Source organism: Anarhichas minor, unplaced genomic scaffold (genome assembly GCF_050575085.1).
Source record: "Anarhichas minor isolate MPS153535 unplaced genomic scaffold, ASM5057508v1 ptg000028l, whole genome shotgun sequence".
NCBI classification, from domain to species: domain Eukaryota; kingdom Metazoa; phylum Chordata; class Actinopteri; order Perciformes; family Anarhichadidae; genus Anarhichas; species Anarhichas minor.
The window spans coordinates 14,629,711-14,652,370 of record NW_027466474.1 but is presented as its reverse complement, the minus strand read 5'-3'; the positions used below and the strand labels follow the sequence as shown (position 1 = coordinate 14,652,370).

The following is a 22,660-nucleotide window of genomic DNA, read 5'->3' as shown; positions in this document are numbered from 1 at the left end:
CCTCTCCCTCCCCATCTCTTCATCTTCCCCCTGCGTCTCGGCTCCAGGTTTGTATTTGCCGCGTATGCTCATGCATGTGGAGTGTGGCTGTGCCGCGCTCGGCGTGTGTGCGAAGGTGTGTGCGAAGGTAGAGAAGGTGCGAGTCGATGGGGAAAGTATGCGAGAGTGAGAATGAGGGAGGTGATGGGTGAGGAGAGGGGGGCAGTGTGCAGCCAGAGCTTAATCCATTTGGCAGCATACTATGTCTGGCTTTCTGTTTGACTGCTCTTAAATCTCACGCCAGCCAGCCACATAAGTTAACTTCCCCATAATCTGCGCTCTGATTCCCCAGAGGCGTGTCAGATCAAGGCTGGGTGTGTCAGAGCTTGGGGAGTCGGCCTTTTTGTCTCTCGGCTCGTGTTAATCCCAGGTCAAGACTATTAGTCCAATGATCAAAGGGGATACATGCAGAGCCGCAACATTGTCCCTGGCTGTGTGGTTTCCAGCTGGGGACTTCACATGCTATTTATAGCTCCATAGAGCGGGGTTGGACACACTCTGCTTCTGCTGCTCCTCTACTTATTTATCACTTATTTATCTATTTCCCCTTTTGGTTTGTTTTTTCAAATTATAGTTTGTTTGGTATCAGCGGATGACGCGAACAGTCCTACGTAACTTGGAGCCTACACGTTGTATAGAACACAATATTACTCTCTGTGTAAACATGGGAAAGTAAACAGGCCGTGTAATGTTCAAATAACTGACCTAGAAAAGGATGGAAATGTGTGTGTGCGTGTGTGTGTGTGAGAGAGCAAGACACAGTGAGAGAGACAGAGCATAAGCATCAAATAGCCAGCTCGCTGAAGATCATCCACCTTTTCTCTCACACTGGATGAATCATAGGCTCTGAGCTATAGTGTGTGTGTGTGTGTGTGTGTGTGTGTGTGTGTGTGTGTGTGTGTGTGTGTGTGTGTGTGTGTTAAAGATCTCCTCTGTTCACTTCATCAACCGTAATCCGGTAATTGCTCATTAAGATTGAGATCAGAAGATTTATTATGCAGGGTTCATCACCGTCATGCTGCTTGTGTGAATGCAGACAACATATATTCTCTGACAAGTATGTCTGTTACGTTTGTGTGCGTTTGTGTGTGTGTGTGTGTGTCTGTGTTTGTGTGTGTGTGTGTGCGCGCGCACCAAGCGGCGATGCGATGAGGCAGGATCACCAGGGTAACGGTCTCTGTAAGCCCGCTGTAGTCAGTCAGCCACGATTAGAAGGCAGAGATGTTGCCGATGATAAATTAACGTGCGTGCATGACCGAGCAGACAAATGCCCTGAAAAACAGTCAAGGTCTATTTGAAACAAAGGCAACGTGGAGCCGCGCTCTTTTATTTGGCGTATTTGCTCAGATGCACTCATTAGGTAATGTATTAGGAATTTAGGTGTAGTGGAAACAACTGGCGCACGGATAATCTAACCACTCTACAGTGTGTCGGATTTTGTTTAGTTGATGCAAATCCCCCCCAAAAAAAAATAAGAAAAGGGAGAAATGACAGATAAGAACAAATGAAATCTGTGCTCTGTAATTTAGATGTTAGAAAATGCCATCCGGGCACCTCGGGGTTGGCTGGTATCGGTGATGTGTTGTTCTGTCTGTGACAGTGTCTTGTGGGCATGCCCGTGGACAGACTGTGACAGGAAACAGTTTGTGTGCTGGAGTGATGGAAGTGGCGATGTGGAACAATCTGATGAAATGATTTCTGTTTCACCTCCTCCAGCTAGGTCACGGCATCCCTCGCGAACCAAAACCAATCTCAATTTTGCCACTCACTCTCTCTTTCACTCCTTTTCCTGTCTTTTCTTTTTTAATCCTTCCTGCTTCCCTTACCTCCGACATCATCTCCAGTGTAAGACCTTAGCGGGGATATGCGACCACATCATCTCTCTGTCGTCAGACTCTCTGGTCTCCCAGTCTGCCCATCTGGAGGTGGTCCACCTCACCAGCATCATGCCCAGTGAAGGGCTGGTAAGGACACAGCTGAGCATGCACACATGTATCCACCAGAGCTGTTTTTAAAAGTTTACGAATCAATAATTTAATATAAACAAAATTCCTATTTAGTCATATAAACCAAATGGCTGTGTGTAATGTGAACGGGGTCACCGTTGGGTCACAGATAATCATCACCTGACTCTGCAGTTCCCCTCAGCTCCAAGGAGCGTGTTAGCGTCACAATTCCTCACGAGTAAATTGGCATTTGGACTTTATTTATTGTCTTTCACACAGCATTTGAACAGTCTTCTTTCAAAGCTGTTGATCGTGTTGTTACACGACTGAATAAATCGCCTCTTGAATGCATGATAGGAACAATAGTTAAATATTCAACGTGTGTAAATATGCAATGCCGGCCTTTTACACTCGTATTCATTATTTATGTGAGACTTGAATGGTTTTTGCTTTCAAGTCAAGACGTTAGTTCGGTAAAATTTCAAGTACAGATGAAGACGAATTATTGGAAAGACATGAGCAAATCTGTGGGAAAACAACAAAAGCTTTCATACAGAGCTTGAGGGGTCACTGGAGTATATAATTTATGTGTATCGTACACTAAAGTCTTTGAAGTCAACCCGATTGGAGATTTTGCAGCGACACGTTAAGACGGTGCTCCCTGCCACCGTCATCATCAAAACACAAAATGAGAGAATATCTATTGGAGGAAGAGTTCAAAGATCTGGAGGATCTAAAACGAGAATCACTGAATCTGTTCTGGAGCCTCTTGGCCGACCAACACTTTACTAAGACAATTCGTGTTGGTCATCCCTTTAATTTGTCACCCATCAGTAAGTCAATTCTCACTCCCTTTGAGTCAAAGTCAAGTCTGAAGTCCTTGGTTTTGTGAGCTAAATCTGACAAAAGTCCAACAGAGACGCAGATATAGACACATGTTTACAGATGTAAAACGTATCATGTATTTCCCCGTGTATGTGTTATATAATCGTCCCTCCCTGTGCTTGTGTTTCAGGGGATGTATATCAAATCGACGTATGATGGGCTCCACGTTATCACCGGAACCACAGAGAATGTGAGTTTTTGTTTCATTCGGTAGGAAGCTCAACACCAACTACACTTCATTGTCTCAAATTGCACAATGAGTCCATGCCTTACAGCAACATATCCTGAATGGGTTCCAGGGATCACAACACTGTCGGGTCAGATAGTATCACTGTTTAGCGTCACAGATCCGAAGAGAGGAAAAAAAAGGGAACATTTAGAGATGCCCCGATCCCGTTTCTTTGCTGCCGAAACCGTTTGCTGATAGTTTTTTGATGACTTTAGCTATAGCTGCTGGTATACAAGGCTCAAGACCAGTTCTTTCTTCACAGCCGTGCGAAAAAATGATTTCAACTGTTCCGAGGTCAATATAAACCGTAAAGAAATTGAAATGTTATGCTTTTATTTAGTTATAGTCATCTATAGTGGTTGTTTGCATTAAAACGTGAAATTGAAATCATTAGAAAATTTGAAGATTGTATTCTTGCTGATGAAAACAATCTTGTCATTAGTAGTTTTTACTCTGTATTATAAGCTGCTTAGTTCTAGTGTTAAGAAGTTTAACAGGTCATAATTCCATGTCTAACATCCATTTATGTGTAGCTGTGAAAATATGTCCTTCAAACAACTGGATTTATTTAAGTTTCTCGCCAAAAGCGACGATTTTCCAGATTACATTTGAACACATCATCATCAGGTTATAATTTACCTTTGCCCCATACTCAATTTTACTGAATAGGGAATAAACACATCACAATGTAACTCAATGGAACCTCCATACGTTAGTCATTAGCTCCGGCGCCGCTAACATTACTAGCTTTCCTCCTGCCGAATTTAACATGGATCCGTTGTTCACAATGTAGCATTATCAGGGATGGGCAACTTCAAAGCATTTATGCTGATCCCATATCGTTACTGAATATCGTCCGGTATTGATTGGCAGTAAAACTTTATTTCACACTGTGGTGGTTAAATTGTGCAATTAATTTGCGGTTCACATGTGTGCCGAACCGTGGAAGGGGAGGTGGGGGGGAGGGGATCACGGATCAACTATAGTCCGTTGCACCACTAATGTGTTCCCATTGTTCTATTCTATCTTCCAATTTCTGCCTCTGCAGTCTCCAGCAGACCAGTGTAAGAAGATCCATGCAGGGGATGAGGTGATCCAAGTCAACCACCAGACAGTGGTGAGTTAACAAGCTTCCAAACACAACACCGTGGTCACAAAGAGTCACAGGAAACGTCGTTCCCATGTGTTTCCACTGCAAACCGCCTTTCCTTCTCCATCCTGCGCTATGTTGACGATATGTCAAGGAGCACGATGTCTGCCGCCACCACCACCAACACCACCACCGCTGCTGCCATGGCGCTTCCTGTCCTGTGCAGCTATGTAGGCTAATTAGACTTGCTGCGGGAGCAGATTATAGGACGATTGTTACCTTTGTTCAGTCCAGCGTGATTGTCAGCTCACTCTTTCCGGAATTTGCTCCCATTGTCGTTCCAAACCCCTGAAGGAGGCGTCTGGTTTGAAATGTGAACTCATGTTCCACTTTCCGAATTGAATAAGTTGTATTTCTGCCTTCAACTCATCACATCAGAGGGAAGCGTGGAAATGGGCAGCCATTTTAAATGGAACGGCGCCTTGTGAGAGCATGTGATTGAGCGCGCTGTCTATTGCTGTTGCTGTCAGCTCTGGCACAAACGATTTGTTCCAGCGTTTATTTGAGATTTCGAAGGGGGGGACTTGTGTGTAGACGTCTTTTATGTGCTTTTTCCTGTAAGTATTTCCCTGTACGTCTCGATAGGTGCTGCTCATTGGGCATGCAGGCGCTGATTGATGCGTGATGGAGCCGCGTGCTATCTCTCTCCCTCTCTCTCCTCGGGGTGACGGTGCAGATCGCACCCTGCCAGGCTCTCAGCTCCAACCCCTCATTACTCCCTCAGCTAGACCCTCACCACTCTGATCCCTCACTCTGGGGGAGGAGATAAGCAGAGGGGGGGGGGGGGGGGGGGGTGTGTGTATGTGTGTGTGATGGGGAAAAGGGGAGTAAAGCAGTCAGGGGATGTTGGGATGAGGCAGAGCTGGGAGAGTGGGGTGAAAAAAGGGAGGAGGAAGTAAAGAGGGACTTGGGGAGGAGAGGGAGAGGAAGAACAGCAGAGGGAAGTCCCTTCAAGATAGCACTTTTTTCAATCCTAAATCGAGCTGCTGGGGCGGAAATATGTACACATACCACAAACTCTCTTCCAACATCACGGCTGATAAGTCCATCTAGTGAGGCTCCATATTCAAGAATTAGATAAATGTGAATATTGAAGGAACAAATTCCATTCCATTATGGAATCATTATGTAGGCCTATCCCAGGTATTTAGCAACAGCGCTGCCTTCATGTCTATGCATGAGCTTCTGTTTGAGACCCACTTCAAAACAGGACTTTTTAGCTCAGCTTCTCTTTTGAGGTAAAATGTGGAATTTGCTCAAATAACAAACTGATTGTTTGAAGAGGCAACATAATTATGTGGAGGTAATAGCATCTGGGAAAATAATGAAGACCCCGGGGATTTGAAAAACCTCTCCAGCAGCAGTTTATGCTCTATTATTATTTTTGGTAGATCTCTCCCTGTTTCCCTTCGCTCTCTGCATATTTGCATAACAGAACCTTTCTAAACTGGTTAGGAAGGGCCTCGTGTTTGCTGTTGACGTACACTGTTGTGTACTGTCCACCGTTGCGGTTGAGCTAACAAGGGTTACACGATCACAGTCCAGTTTACTCTCAGTTCAGTGAATTCAGAGTTGAAATGAATTCTCTGTCAAAGGTTCGGCGTTGTTTGAAATTGTACAATACCAGTGCGGACACAATACCTGTATTTACAAGCAAAACAATTTGAGAACTTTGGCTTCTTCTGTTAAAGGAATAGGTTGATATTTTGAGGAACACGCATACATCGTCTTTCAAGCCGAGATATAGAAGAGAAGATCGATACCACTCTCGTCTTTGTCCGTTTATTATTAAGCTACAGCCAGGTGACAGCGAGCTTAGCTTAGCATAAAGACTGGAAGCAGCATATATGACATGTTAATTGGTAAGCTTTAGAGGTGCTGGTAGGCAGTAATGTTTTTTTAACCCATTGACAAACCGAGGCTACCTGTTTCCCCCTGCTTCCAGTCTTTGCGCTAAGCTAAGCTAAGCTAAGCTAACAGTAAGCTTGGCTGTAGTTTTTACATATTAAACGGACAGATATGAGAGTGGTATCAATCTCATCTAACTCAGCAAGAAAGCAAAAACTTTAAAGTGCCCAACGTGCTCAAATGGTAAAAGTTATCTGAACAAAAGCAATCAGGTGGTGGCCAATCAATGGCCTGACGAGTGCTGCGAGCTCTGGGACGGTCAGGCCGGAACCACGAGGAAAAACTCTGCAGTCAGCACTCATTTCTTACGCTTTTACCATCCTTCACTCTTCCTTAGAACTAAACCAGACCAGGCCCTCCTTTATCTTAATATTTGAACAGATCAGTGGCACCGGGAGAGTGTGGTGCATAGTGGTAGTGTCTCGGTATATTGGTATTACAACTGGTTTGGTGAGGATTTAGCATAGAGCAGTGTGTCTGAGGCATGGTGGTGAATTAGTTTATAGTATGCCTGTTGTCTCTTCTGTAGTAGCAGTAGCCTGGAAATCACTTGAACAATATTATAAGTTGAAAGAACCCAGATAACGTATAGCTTACTGACAAGGCTGCACAGGACTCAGTAATGTTTAGATATTTTTGAGTTCTCCATATGGATCCAAATCTACATCAAAATGCACGTAGTGATATTTATTTTTGCCTCGGTCCTTGGATCCTGTGTCTTTCTTTTTCTGCTGTTGTTTGTACTGTTAACACTGTTTCGTTGAATTGAGAAAAATGTGTTAAAAGTGTTGAGAGAAAATACTCAAAGTGGCGGACAATTATGCAGATTTCCTGATGGCAGCCATGATTTTTGGACATTACCTAAATCAACTCTGGGAATAATGGATCTGTAGAAGAGACAAACTGTGGAACATTTCAAGTGAGTCAGACTCACATGACGTCATAGCTCTTTAAATGGATCAATTTGCGCTGTAAATTCTATTGTTTTATACAGAGAATAATCTGATATTGTGTTGACCCCACTCATATCAGTGAGACTATACCAAATATTAGAAACGCCCTGTATTATAATACAATACAGTTCAACAGCACCACAAACTGAAACCTCCAAAATGACCATAAAGTTTCAACAAATTTAAACATCATAACCTTCATTGAAGTGAAATCTATTGCCGAGCGATTGCTTTTGGCTTCGTTAGCCTTTCCCAATAAACTGGCAACTAAATGTGTGTCTGATGGGCCACACCAAGAAGATTTTCCCAACCAGTTATAGCTAAACGGTACCGCATTATGGCATCTTATGGACTGGCAGTATTTTATGCACCAAATTTGGTGAAGGTGGCTGATAATGACTTGGAAAAAAGTATGATATAAGTCACATGGTGGTACTATCTTCATTAAACAGTCATTTGTTTTTTCCTAATTCTATACCTAAAGTCACATATAAACATACAGGCCTGAAAGCATACATGATATAAACGGTTCATGGTATATCGGTAGTTGTGAATAGTATCGTGGGGTTGCACCAGAGGTTTAGGTCAAGACACTGATTATGGACTGCATTATGGACCTTTGTTGGATCGGTCTCTCCCTCGTTTCCTATCATCTCTCTACTGTCGCAGTCTAATACAATTATTCAATAATTAACTAGTGGCATGTGGTGTTTTAGTGGTGGTTTGCAGCAAGTTTGGAAAGCTTGATATCTGTGCGTGGTGGTTCTCCTCAGCCGATTTTGGCTGCTCCCAGTGCATTCTGTACACAGCATGTGCGTCTGTGTGTAGCTTGTTTGCGGCAGTTGTTTCGGTAGCCCGGTGTGTGTGTGTGCTCCTCAGGTGGGCTGGCAGCTGAAGAACCTGGTCAACGCTCTGAGAGAGGACCCATGCGGAGTCATCCTCACGCTGAAGAAAAGGCCTCAGAACACCCTGAGCTCCACGCCGGCTCTGCTCAGGAACGTGCGCTGGAAACCACTGGGCCTGCAGGTAAACACCAGCAACACTCAGAAGCCTCACTTGCAGTAGTCTTGTACATGTGCACACTTCTTGTACTTACTGTGAGGCAGGATGATTTAGCACTATATGTACAGTGAGCAGTGTGTGTACCTCTGGCTTTATTTTTGACTCACTCTCCGCTCTTATTTTTCGCTGCCCACACTCCGCATTCTCCTACCGGCATTTTAAACAAATATTTTCAAAGGAAATTTGTTCACTGTGTGACCTTGCATCAATCCTCCTGTTGAGCTTTTCAGCAAATCTCTCTCTCTCTTTTTTTTTTTTCATGAGAACTCATGCATACCACAAGTGTGTTTTTTTTTAGAAAAAATGTAGATAGTGAAGGGGGAAAATAGCTAATTCAATCTTATATCGGCACTTTGTAGTGTGTGTGTGTGTGTGAATGATTTAAATGGTATAATATGGCCTAAACGTCCTGCTCAGGAGCTAGCGCTGGGCAATACAAGGTCACCAAAAGGTCCTAGCACACTCCCACTCACATTCATATTCATGTTTACTGAGACTTCGGTCCTGATTCATTCAACCTTTACCCCAAAGGGAACTCCTTTTTCAAAAGAGAGTACATTTTGAATGTACAGTAGATCTAAAAGGTGGAATACTTGTGAGCTTACAGGTCAGAGCCTGTGTACGCATTGTTGTGGAATATTTCTATGACTATTCGGGAGAAGGAAGTGAAGGTTTTCAATCAATATCAAATAAACAGAGTCTGATGAATGATCAAAGTTGTAAAGTCAATTTATTGCGTTGCAAGCAAGGAGAACAGATTCACAGACACGTATTGCAGAGTCTGATGAGAATGCCCCCCGAATCATCTCCGTACATTCTAATTTATACCCTCACAAAACAGAAAGGAGACAGTAACAAAGGTCAATAAGGAGACGAGAAGGAGGGGGGCCTATGTCTTGCATATTTGCTCTTAAAACCTCGAAAGCGTATCTTCTGCTGTCGTCTCATATGGAACCTTTTGCGGTCACAGCAGGTGTTTCCTGTTGCACATCTTACAGAGAAATATGCTGAGGACATGTTAAAACATTTTTTACCGTTACAGCATTTCACTTCAGGGCAAATACTTTGACAATCCGTCGCTCATTCAGAGCCCAGAAAAGTCACTCAAATTTTGGTACCCACGAAGAGCTGTGCTGAGACAGACGTGGGGGTGAAGCGAGGGCGGGTCTGATGCTGTCTGAGTGCTTGTGGAGCATCACGTCTGTGGACACGTGAAAGCGGTATAAAACACTATATACATGTGAGTGTATGTTCACACGAGAGACTTGCACATTCGGTTCGTGTTTTGTAGTTTCTGCAATGGCCTCGGAAAACCATTAAAAGCCCGTAATACCCGGGAAGCGTGCTGCAACTTCATCACCATGTCTGTCTTTAACAAGGTTGCTGCCTTGTTAGATCATCGCTCTAAGTCGTTACCATGAGCTTATTGTTGGCTGCGTACAACAGCAGAGGATTGGGGGAATTCTACCCTGATGGGCTGCTGAGACACAAACGCGCCGCGAGCGCCCAGATCTGAGCGCACAGATATCTGCGGGAGATGAGAAGAAAGGAGTGTTTTAGATTTGTTCTCTCCCAGAAAGACTGGAGCTCTTAATTATTCATAAGCAACTACAGGCAGCTCTACTGGCTCTGAAACAAGAGCCGCTACTCAGCAAATACTGGAGATAATGCACCGAATCCAAAATATCCTGCTTAACAGCCTGTGTGTTGTGTGTGTGTGTGTGTGTGTGTGTGTGTGTGTGTGTGTGTGTGTGTGTGTGTGTGTGTGTGCGCGCACTGGTGGGTGTGCACACATTTCCAAGCATGGCCGTAGATATGCTCGCCTGTCCATCTGTATGTGTCAAAGCTAGGTGTGTTTTGGTGCACGTTTGCGCATTTGAGCAGAGAGAGGTTTTCCTGTTATCAGTCGAGTTGCTCCTTTGAGAGACAAAGGATCTGGGTCACTGCACTCTGTAAGCTCTGTAAGCTCAGGTTTGGATGCCTACTGTACCTACACACTCTCCAAAACCAACACATGCGCACTCAAGAGCTCCGAGCATGGTTTTGGAGGATGAATAGTGCGAAGTTTAGCTCAAATGTGGCAAACGTTCAGCCGGATTATAACTGAATCCACAAAGGAAACAATTTATCTCTGCAAATTATCATGTGATTCCAACCCCAAATCTCTCCATGGCAACCTCTTTTATTCCACTAAATAATGTCTCTCTCTCTCCCTCTCTCTCTCTCTCTCTCTCTCTCTCTCTCTCTCTCTCTCTCTCTCTCTCTCTCTGTGTGTGTGTGTGTCTAGAGTAAAAGCAATTTAATGATCCATTGTGATGGTGCTGGCAATGATTTTCACAGATAAGTTGAGGATTACTGCTGTCTGCTGCGCTGCTGCAAAATGTGCACGTAGGGAGTGATTTCATGCATGACTGAAGGCCACATCAGCGTGCACATCACAGGTCACATGTGTGCCTCACATTTTCCATGAACCCTGCTTTCATAAATCTGTTATATGGTTGAATACATAAATAATTGCTGTTTTAAAATGCTTGCTATTTTCTGCAACATGTAATGGTATGTATTATGGATGGGTTATAGTACCTTCTTTTGGCTTACTTATGCGACGGCTATTGCATCTTAAATTCTCTGCCATCTTTTCACAGAAGAATGCTTGATTTAATATCTTTACCCCCTGATCTTCATCAGCAGATGGTGTTTGAGGAGCAGGAGTACGAACACATACTGGCACAATGTTCATGAAACATGGTGGAAGGCTGTAGCATGGGCCACAGAAGAGCCCAGTACTTTTCGGAGTGGATCCGAATCACACAAATAATTTTTTTACTCTCAATAACCCTTCGTCTTGAGCTTATCAGTATCAGACACGTTGCTCGTTGAATACAACAAATGGCTAATTTGGTTTATTTTTCATCTGTAAAATATCCCACTTTGTACAAAGTTACAATTCGTTAATAACAAAATCTAAGGCACACAAAATATTGATCTAAGTTTGTAAGAAAGAAGGGGCAGATAAACAATTGTATGATTTGTTTAACTAACACCTGCTGATATTGTTGTCAAGCTTCGTGGAATTCAGTTTATTACCGAGCCCCATGTAAACGTTTTATACAAACTGATCTCGTACCGTTAAGTCCCTCACATAGTCAAAATATTATAGTAAGCGTTTTAGTGTGTGTTTGTGTGTGTGTTTTAGTGAGTTTGCATGTGTGCATGTAAAGGTGGCGGGAGGGGGAATATTGGTCTAAAAAGGATTTGAGCAGCAGAGTTTGAGGTAGTTCAGAGTGGACGCAACAGGGGTCAGATGGTTTAAGTGCTGTTTTAGCAGACTGGCATTTCGCCTGCTGTGGAGGTCCAATCTCTCTCTACTTCTACCCTCCACCCACCGTTTTCCATGAAGGCAGCAGTGGGCTGTAATCACTAAATTACTGTTTTCACTCGCAGCTCAAGTCACCACACTGCACAGCTCCCCCGCCTCACTGTGTCTCTCTCTCTCTCTCTCTGTCTCTCTCTCTTTGTCCTATTTCGTTTGCTCTCTCCTCTCTCTCTCATGTCCCCCTCTTCCCACCCCGTCTTCATTATTTATTGTGAAGCCGTCTTACTGTAAGCTGCCTTCATAAGAGCAAGAACTGTGAGAAGAGAGAAAGAGATGAAGGAGGGACAAGGCCTGGGGATGGAGGTAGTGAGGGTGGTGAGGAAGAGGGGGAGGGGGGGGGGGATGGAATGGAAAGTTTGGAATATAAAATGAATTTGCCTAATGCACTGTTGATGAATTGATGAAACACTGGGCTTCCTTAATGAGAATGCTGCGTGCCTGCCTTCGCTCGGGCTCTCTGTCTGTTTATCCATTCTGTCCACACCCGCGTCTCCTTTCTAGTGTCCCCCCTCTGACAGACAGTAGAAACACCACATCTTTCAAAATCTGGAATACCATCCTCTGGGAATAATTGTCTGCTCAAGCTCGCGTTTGTCAGCCCAGCTGTTCCGGCTGAGGACAAATATAATTCACTTGAAATTTGAACAGAGTTTCCATGACATCCGCAGCGAGGCACCCTGTCCTCATGGAGTACCTGATGACGACTCTAAGTGTCCTTGAGTCAAGCTGAGGTATAGGAGGCCACGCTAGCTTCCCTCTCCTCCCTCTCTTGTAGCACGGGAGAGGGGATGAGGAGGGAGGAGAAGAGAGGAGAGGAGGGGTTGTCATGGGAACAGACACGGAGAGTCCTGTGTGAGTGAAGATGCTTGAGACAAAATGACAGAATAGTGAAGCGATTGAACGTGGGAGAGGCTGCACAGTCAGACAGATATAAAAAAATAAAAAAAAGACAACATGTCAGCTGTGTGGAAATAACTCTCTTGTTTGGGATTCAGCGTTAAAAAGGAGTACTGCAGTACGAGGAGGATCACACAAATAAAAGGTTCCCTTCCCTCGTGACACCGTTAACTGTGTGCTTGTTTGTCTTTCTATCAGGCAGGAGAAGCTCTAATGCTGCAGGTTGTGCTCTCAGATCCCCTCACCATCTTTCAATTATAGCTCAATGAAAAGGTGGGAGTCATTCTCTCCTTCTTCCTCTACTCTCCCCCCCCCCCCCCCCCCCCCCTTCAGCCGGTCCCCACCAGCCCCACCAGCACCTCCCCTACACCCGGTGGAACTTTGGGCATGTCCAAAATGGACGCTCCCAGCATGCAGGACGTCTATATCCTCTCCCCTGTCTCTGGACTCTACAGCACCAGGTCAGTCGCTTGCACACACAGATGTTGCTTATGATTATTATTATGATGATACCAATGATGAAAACTTTGCCCTCCCCCAGGGAGGAGCTGGGTCTGATGTCCTGCGACGACATCAGCCGCTACAGCGTGAGCTCCCAGTCCGGCTCCAAAGGCTCAGAGGCAGTCAGCTACTACCTGGACCAGGACAGCGGTCAGTACTTTTCCCTGCTGGAGGGAGACGGACCCCCGGGGCCTGACTACGACAGGGGCCGCAACACGGGGGTTCGCCGGCGGGACAAGACCCCCACCCATGGTAAGACGGAGAGCGCAGTTCGACAGTGTGAACGGGGCGGTGTAACGTCTCTGGTCCTGTGTTTGTTCTGTAGGACGGCATGCTCTCTCCCACTAGTTTTCTCATCCTTCTCTCAGAGCTCCTCCTCCTTCATCACTCACCTCATGGCTCTGCTTCTTTGTGTCTTTACCACGCGTAAGAACGTCCCAAAAGAAACACTGATCACATGCCAAAGGGTCAGTCCAACTACACTGTGTCCAGCTCCCTGTCTGCCCCACCACCTGTGTCACACTTGTCCAAGACCGCTTCCTAGACATCCTGTACCTTCTTTGGAGACTCTCAAGGGGCCTGTGATGTGCAGGGCGAGGGTCATGTGACAGACGGAAAGAAGCATTGGGAGTAGGCTTGTGCTGATCCAATCGTGTGTCGATGATTCATTTTTCCCACACCGATTTTATTATCAAGGTGATTTTAGCTAACTTCCTATCAGGTCTAAGGATTTATAAGAATTACCTTTAGAATCTCCGACTACACATTTAGAGAGTTTCTGGTGGAGCGGACGCGCTGAGTCCTGTTAATCAGCACTAGACACTACAGGTGTATTGGGTAAAGATTTTAACTAATAGATCCCCATGACACTTCACCAGTTGATTACTGATCATTATTTTATTGTTTTCTGAAATTGTATGTTTAAATATGCAAATCGAGCATTATCTTATGTGCTAATTTGAATACATTTCAAAATTCTTGATTCATTTTGTTCACATATTAGAGTCAAAGGTTTTTGCATAGGACATTTGGGATATCTCTTTGTGTTACTCGACAAACCCTTTGGTAAAAACCTTCCTATATAGATAGGAATAAAACTGGGGAGTTTGGTGTAAGTAAATGCTACTGAAGGAGAGATTTCTGACTCAGAGTCTGAGAAAAAAACTCATTTTTTTGAGAACGGCCTTTAAAGATATACATTGTAAAATTCCTTTGAAATTTGACTCTAATGGTGAATAGGGTAAAAAAAAATGAACTAATAGATATCACCATGAAACTTCTGAAAAGTATTTTTTGTAATAAAGGTTTTCTGACATTTTATATTTGAATATGCAAATGAAGCATTATCTAGTGATAACCTTTGGTGAGGTTGCACATTTCAACCAACAGAAACTTCTCCGATGTGCCAAGCGTGTAGCAGAACTACAGTGGCTGAAGCATAAACACGCATGGCCCTATCTAGAGCCAGGGATCGGTTTGTTCGTTCTGGGCTACTGTAAAAACATGGCCAAGAGTTGAAAAAAGAGCCAAGAGACCAAAAGAGAGTTCAAAATAAAGTGAATATTAGACGTACATCTGCTGATCTGTCAGATGTGTGACAATGATGACTGAAAAGGAAGGTTGAAAAACCTCCTATATAGACAAGCCGTAAGATAATAGCTCACCTGTGGTTGTCATCCAACAGTGAGCATGCTAACAGATTAGCTCGCCAGCACTACTGCTAGTTCAGATGTCCCTGTTGTGGGGGAATTTACGTGAATAGAAAACATACTTGATGTTATAAAAAAAAATAGCAGGTCATAGCAGTCCCTCGAGAGTCTCCCGTTCCTTCCCCCTCACCTGCACACACTTTGTCTCACCTGTCCACCCCTCCAGCTGTCTCCCACGCTGTCTCTCAGTCACCCCCCCCCCCCACTCCCTCCCAGTAGACGACTCTCTGATTGCTGATTGGTCGTTCCAGGTGACCTCAGGCCTGTTTCCATGCCTCCCGAATATAACTGGATGGCCGAGGCCAAGGAACCCAGCATGGGCAAGAGAGGGAGCCGAGGTACACACACACACACTCACACACACGCACAAAAACACACACACACACACACACACTCACACACACGCACAAAAACACACACAAAAACACAGCCCCACAGTAGCACAAACGGGTCGGACTGGTGCCGCGCTATGCTCCATACTCGACTCAACACATTTCAACTCATCCTCTGGTTATCCATGGTGGTGTGGTTGTGTGAGGATACATATCTGCCAGGTATGTATCTGACAGAGCGACAAGTAAACATAAATGCACGGAAATTGCATTTATACAGCCGCTCTGGAAATGGGGGTATTTCTATGTGACCAATTCTAACCAGCTTCACCGTTTTGCGGCGAGACTCGATCTGTATTCGACCGAGGATCCGCACTCTACCATCAGAAAGTCCATGAATAACATTAAAGCACAATAGTCTTTCTGCTTCTCTTCCTCTCAGTCACTTTTTAGTTTTTTTCACATTTAAGTATATGGATAATAAACAAATTAGGTGAGAATCTTTTTCTCTCTGGAGCTAAAGCAGAATAAAACCTTCTGTGACTGACAGGATTTAGCAGTAGTGCCCTCCAAATCGGCCTCATCATTGCAGACGGATTAGCTGTATGTCCTTCGGCTGTGGGTCCATATCAGATGCTACAGCTCTGAGGCACTTCTATCCCTGTCTGTGGGGGTTTTTATCTGTAAAGGTCTATTCACCCTCATCCGTTTCTACTCTGGGGTTCTCCCTCGACTCTATGACGCTAACTCCCCCCCCCCCCCCCCCCCCCCCCTCCCCCCTTCCTCCCTCTGCCATCCGTCCAGCTGAGCCTGTCCCCCCTCTAACTGCTCCTCTATACCCCTCTCATCTCCACAGATTCAGACAACTCCCTGTTGCGTTACCTTAGCGACGACAAGATCCTGGTGATTGAGGAGGAGCCCGAGGGTCCGGGCAGAGAGAGCCGGCGGGATTCCACCAGACGCTCCCGGCGTAAGAGCCGCAATCCCAGCAGCCCTAGCTTTCCCATCAGCCCCTCCATGCTGTCCTCCACCCTGCGCCTAGACCAGCCACCCGATGCTTTGCCTGTATGTACACCGTTTTTCAACTAGTGAAAGTATAAGTCAAATGTGTTGCGGTGCTCAAACATTTCTCTTTCCATTTGTGTCTAGTATTGTCTGGTTAAGTCGGTTAGACGTGTGGGTGGTGGTGGTGTGCTCTATGTCTATTTTGTGTAAATATGGACAGAGAAATGCCGTTACATGCCACGTTAAAGGATCTTAATGTTAACAAATCCCATAAAAAGACCAAAACCAGTTGATCCTACTGTCTAGCACTAACGATGTAGCTAAAACCTCATATAATGTATCTTATCCCTTTGTGCCATATAGCTCTATTGTTGTCCATTATAGTCCAAACACTGTAAGTCATTCCCAAAGACTGGGTCTGCACCCACCGGTGGGTCGCAGGGGATTTTATTAGGGTCAGCAAATAGATTTGGAGAATTTCTCCCAGAGGACCTGTGGCCACATAGCGCCTTTTTCTGAGCGCCAGTGTCTGTTTTTAATTGTTCCCAATGAGAAGAGAGCATATACGGCCGCCTAGAGAAAAGGCGCTGCACCTTTTTCTGAGTGCTCCGCATTTTTTGTGCGCCCGCACCAAACACAACAAGTTGAAAATCTCTGAATTTTTCAGAAAAGCGCTGGTGATGTCAGTGTAGTAGATGGAGCAGAAGTTTGTTTTGGCCGTGTGTGTCTATCCTGAGCTCTATGTGTCGGACACACACTCACAACACAGACCTGGTGAGTTATTTTATTACCGTACGCCTTGTCTCTCCTTGCTCAAACATTACGTCTGTCAGATTGAGCGGTGACAGCCCTAATAGATAATACAAAGCACAGGAGCGATGCTAGTCTATCATACAACGGTGGTGATATGTTGTTAAGATATTGATGTCATAGAAACATAGAACAATGCGCCTGGAGTGCTTTTTTGATGAAACGCTGGGTTGAAGAGCTACCCAGCACCCTGCCACCGCTTTTCTGCCAAAATAAAAAGAGGCGCTATGAGGACACAGGCCCACAGTCTTTTATTTAACATTTATATCTGCAGTACACCTTTGAGCCACATAAGGGAGCCCCAATGTTCGTATTGTTGTTATAACTGAGCCTATGACATTGGATCTAATATGAAAGGCTAGCGTACATTGTGTTTAACTGATGAGAGGGGAAAAAAAGATTCTGTTAATTTACTAATTTGCTATTTATCAAATGTATATCTCTTCGAATGGCTGGTTTACCTGTTCAAGATAATATAAATTGATGTGGAAACAGCAGAAAAGATGGTCAGGACCGTTCATTTATGTACAAATTTGCTCTTTTCGCCAGTTATAGACCAGGCCTATTGTGAATTGGGTCATCATGGTTTTGTCATTTTTAAAAAGTGGCTCCACAGAAAAAAAGGTTTGGGGAAAACATGTCCCACTGTGGGACATGTTCCTTCATAGCTATTAATATAGGCACTGTAGTTTATTTTGAGTCAATGCTACATACGCTGTCCTGCTGCTGTAGAGAGTCATTAGTGCAGCAAATGTGTATTATTCCACAACAGCAAATAGTACCCAGGAGTAAATGCTCTATTTACAATGTTGGATTAATGTTTTCTATAAACTACAGATCCCAGATGTTTTAGGTAATTACTGAGCCCTTTCAAAAATGAAAGACCAGTATACATATGTTACATATTATACACAAGATTCATATTTTTTGTCAGAATAAAATATGGACTAATGTATTGTTTGTTTATGTCTTTTTATGGGATTTGTTAAAAATAAATAAAAAATACCACCACTTTATGCTTGAAAGGCAGCTGAACAGTCTCACTTGTTTAGACAATATTATTTAATGTGCATGCGTGTTTCACCAGACCACACACGGCTGGCAACAATTAATAAGCATTGACTCAGTCTCACAGCGAGCCAGCACGCACAATACCAGGACCTTAAATCTGAAGCAGCCAAATGGAATTCAGCCATCATTCATTTTATTATTAACACCTCGGCTTTTGCTACTGTGACATGTTAAAATATCTGCTGTAAAAAATGCCTATTAGTGGCACTATAATCACCTTCAAGGCCTTGATCCTGACTCACTCGCACGACTTCCTTCATCTTGCAGTGTATGTCTGTGTCTTCTGTGTGTTTGTGGTTGCAGGAAAGGTCACGGTGTTCTCAGATTCACACACATTGTTGTTTGTGTGTGCATGTGTGTCAGGTAGAGGAGACAAAGGGGAGTGAGGCTGATCAGTGTCATTGCATGGCTGCCAGCTTCACGGATTATGAGAATGACAGTGTGACACTCTATGACACGCCCCTCTTTAACTTTTCTCTCATGCACTCCCCAGTACACACACACACACGGGCATACACAAACAAACACACACTAGCACACAGGAGTGCATTTGTATTCAGGGTAGCCATCTCACGACTCATCCTAACTCATCCTAATATCCCCATCTCCTCAGACACGCCTGAGTCTAAATAGGAGTTTATTCTGGACAAACACACACACACACACACACACACACACACACACACACACACACTTGCATGCGCACATACATACAAACACGTACCCCTATGAGTAGGTGCATGACTCAGCATCAGCCAGACCAATTACAAGCGCAACTGACAGACTGTGCTTAAAACACGCCGCACGCAATCACACACACACACACACACATACACAGACACACACACACAGCGCGCTAACAGTTTAGCTAACACCAGCTCTCTCTAACCCTCTCAGCTGCATGCTTCTCATGGTGGTGACTCATATCTATTCTGTGGCACATGAAGTACACTATCCTGCACTAACAAGCACACGCTAACCTTAATGACCTGCCTGTTTCCTTTCTCTCTTTCTCTCTGTATGATTCTATTTACCAACACAATACATTAACATGTTAGCACATTTTGAACTTGGACAAGTCGTAGTGACGTTTCATGTCTTTGACTTGCAGTCATGTATTTTCCGACACATTGTACACAATAATGTTACCCTGGAATCATCCACAGCACCACAAGTACATTTAATCACTTTTTGTGGCATGATGGAAAATGAATGGATTATGAGACGATAGGCCCCTGTGCCAAAGACCATGCCTAATGGCTATGACTCAGGGGCCCCTGGTCCTCTACTGGGTGCCTGGGTCCCTGAGGTTGTGGCCTGTAGGCACATTCGTTTAAAAGTGTGTCACTTGGGGCAGAGATTAGCAAATTAAGAATTTTAATATTACTTCAAATTGAGTTGAATATATTCCATTGTGAGGATTATAGGATTATATATCGTGGTGGTTACTGTCAGCTCCACACCTTTGAACAATACTTGATTCAATTATAGTCACCAGAGGAATCAAGCATGTAATCAGCCGGAAAATGATCTGTTGGTGATGGAATTGATCCAATGTGAAGCAGCCGGAGTCCTAAGGAGAGGCTGACAAGTATTCAAAACATCTTTTGAATACTTAAAACAATGCCGACATCTTATAAGGTGCATGTCGGTTGTCTAACTTTTCAATATAACTGTACTGATAATAAAAAAATGTGCACAAGAGAAGTGTGTATGTATTGAGGTGTTTGATGAAGTCTTTTCTTTCTTCTGTCTCTCAGCGAGGTGCGGATACACTGCGAGCAGACACAACAGACAGGTGAGTCTGTGTTTGTGGTTTGACCACATGCTTGTGACTGATGGAAGGAGTTGTTTGTGGTTACATCCAATCCTGTCTGTCCTCCTGCAGGTACTCCGGCTCAGGAAGCTCAGGAGCCGCCTCCATGAGGAAGGTAGGGGAGCAGACAGTGAGACTGAGTGCTATGGGACTGATCTCTTTGATGTTTTATAAATCTGAAGTTCTGATGGTTTATTTACCTGGTTTTTAAATAATGCTGTCTTTCCAGTACATTTAGATGCTGACTCAAACTGCATTTTAATGATGCAACAGAGGCTTCGGTCACATCAACAATAAGTACATATTCGCTGTTTTATGGAGCCTGAGTGTGTCCAGATAAAAGCTAGACATCACATATACAGCCAGACAATAATGGGAGAGATACCTGAGATGAAATTCAATTGGGACTGTAATAATTAAATAAAAGCTAACGGTCAGATGAGGTGAATTGGTTTCCATATTTAGGTTACTGTAACACAGGAAACTGTCTTAGTCATTAGCCCTCGCCTCTCCTCCAAAGCACTATGAGTTGTAGCTCACGATGAGTCAGCTCCACTATAAACATATGTATTCGTCTTTGCTTCCTAAATAAATACTCAGACGGTGTGTTCAGCTTTGTTAATGTTGATACCCACGGCTATGTATCCAGCTCACATTAGCTTCTTTGAGATGCTCTACATAGTGTGCAATTCAGGTGTGTTTGCTGAACACAAAAGATGGTTATAAAGTGAGACCCTGTAACTTTGAAAGCACAAAGACAATGCTCTTCCTCTCGCAAGTAAAAAGTTTATTCATAAGCGACAAAAGGCAACAAGAGTCTGACAGAGTCTGGTATGACCAGTAGCTTACGGTGGCTAATGTTAGCTAACTTTAGATGGTTATTGCTGTACAACAGAGATTACTGAGTAACGGACTCTTTTCTTACCCTACATTTTAGCGTCAAATAATAATGCAGAATTGTAATTTATGGCAACGGTAGCTGCTATTCAGTGAAAGTCATGCCTGTGATGCTGATAGCATGGCTAAAAACAGCAGAGACACTCCAATCAACATAGAATCTGGCAGCAGTGGGTCCATTCCATTACCAATGCCTCTTAATACGGTAGCCTATGAGGAACAATTTCTAAACTAAGTCTTTGATGCATGTCAATGTTTTCAAAAGACTACAATCAGATAGTAGTTAAGGTGATATAGTTCAGGACATCCTGACATCACTGTGGGTTTCGTCTCTGGCGTATACAGCTCATATTTCTCCATCACAGGTTGTGGGTCACTTCCTGGCTGTATTGTAGTACTGTAATACTTCTGTGCGTGTAATCCTCTCTGCTGTGTGCCGGATGAAATAAAAACAAGCTAAACACGGAGAGAGAACTTGCTGCAACCTCTCTACGTGCATCAACACCAACCTTTTTTTATTTTCTTTGAGCTAACATGCTTTTTCTCTCTCCCCTCTAGACTTTCCATTACACCTCTCTAAGAACAAAAACCAAAAGGAGAAGTAAAGGTGAACACACTGGTGCATTTTCTTGTGTATGATCGCTACAGTTCTGCCGCTGTACATGTATGTTAGCATAGGTAGCTCCAGAAAGAGGGAACCTTTTATGCAAAAGATTTGTCTAAATCTAAATGACTCTCGATCTAAGCCTGACAGGCTTAAGCTCACATTGTTATTTGATTTTACATAAAGAAAGAGCTACTCTGAGCCACTGCAGACTTGAAAAGAGTCCAGCCATTCGGATTCAGCCTGTTAGTGCCAGATTCACTGGAAGTGCTGGATAAATGGCTCCACTTCTCCTTTTATTACCAGTGTTTTTCCCTAATTAAATACCAAATGCTATAAAAATCCCTTTCAGTATCAACATCCTTTCCACTCTCTGCAGGTTCCCTCACTAGTGCCAGTCGAAGGAGAATTTCCTGTAAGGACCTGGGCCACGGTGACTGTGAGGGCTGGCTGTGGAAGAAGAAGGATGCTAAAGGCTACTTCACCCAGAAATGGAGGAAGTACTGGTTTATCCTCAAAGAGTCCTGCCTCTACTGGTACACCAACCAAAACGTAAGGAATCACATTCAACTGTCGTCATGAGTTTTTTATTGTCTTTATTGACACAACTAATAAGTTGCACTTAGACATAAAAACAATGGACTCAAAGGTTAAAATCAGCTTCATAATGTCTTCTGTGACTCTGAAAGGAGCTTCCTTAAGTCTGAGAAAATAACCCGGGTGACGTAATCAGGGTTATCTTGAGTTAGGGTCAGAGACTTTAAATATTTGACAGCATATCTGCTTTCCAAACTGGGGACATTAGACTTTAAAAGATGAGGGCATTTGACATTTCTAATAAAAGATGCAGTTGAGTTGAAAGACCCATATAGACCGTTTCAATGGAAATGCATTAATTAATTAACAAATTTCCCCCTGGGGATGAATAAAGTATATATATATATATATATATATATCATTACTAGGCAACAGCTGGGGTCCATGTTGACTTCCTGTTGCAGCGTATGTCATTCACATACACTGCAACAGGGAATAAACTGGGACACATTTGAAATGTTTACGTATACAACTGTGAAGTGGTCGATGGGCCATTCACATGCCGTATTTTGCGCCCTCAAATCCATTGTTGTCAATCTAAATGCGTGGAAGGTGGGCTCAAAAGCGAGAGACTTGCCTTTGCAACACGCAAGTGTTCCCAAGCTCCTATAACATGTGAATGGCCCCTTTTCAGAAAAGCGTAACACTAAGTATTGTTGGTTTCATGGTTCCGAATATTAAAATCTTATATCTAAACATTATAACATAATACTTACAATGCAGTTGCAGGAACTGCAGATGTGAAATAGTAGATACATCTGGTACAAAACATCTCTTCTCTTTTTCCTCTTTTCTTTTGGTTCATAAAACATCAGAAAATGTTCAGTTCAATTTCCAACAGCACCAGGGTGATTTCATCAAATATCTTGCTTT

General features: G+C 43.7%; 1 protein-coding gene across 1 annotated transcript in view; it reads left to right on the top strand.

The window, feature by feature from the left end:
- Positions 1 to 22,660, top strand: part of LOC142962726 (connector enhancer of kinase suppressor of ras 2) — a 58,547-nt gene that overhangs the window by 30,130 nt on the left and 5,757 nt on the right. Inside the window, exons 6-17 of the mRNA XM_076103351.1 lie at positions 1,884 to 2,003; positions 3,001 to 3,060; positions 4,148 to 4,216; positions 7,990 to 8,136; positions 12,779 to 12,906; positions 12,987 to 13,198; positions 14,907 to 14,993; positions 15,844 to 16,052; positions 19,634 to 19,671; positions 19,762 to 19,804; positions 21,145 to 21,193; positions 21,570 to 21,742. Coding sequence (XP_075959466.1) covers positions 1,884 to 2,003; positions 3,001 to 3,060; positions 4,148 to 4,216; positions 7,990 to 8,136; positions 12,779 to 12,906; positions 12,987 to 13,198; positions 14,907 to 14,993; positions 15,844 to 16,052; positions 19,634 to 19,671; positions 19,762 to 19,804; positions 21,145 to 21,193; positions 21,570 to 21,742 — 1,335 coding nt within the window. The remainder of the gene's footprint in view (positions 1 to 1,883; positions 2,004 to 3,000; positions 3,061 to 4,147; positions 4,217 to 7,989; positions 8,137 to 12,778; positions 12,907 to 12,986; positions 13,199 to 14,906; positions 14,994 to 15,843; positions 16,053 to 19,633; positions 19,672 to 19,761; positions 19,805 to 21,144; positions 21,194 to 21,569; positions 21,743 to 22,660) is intronic.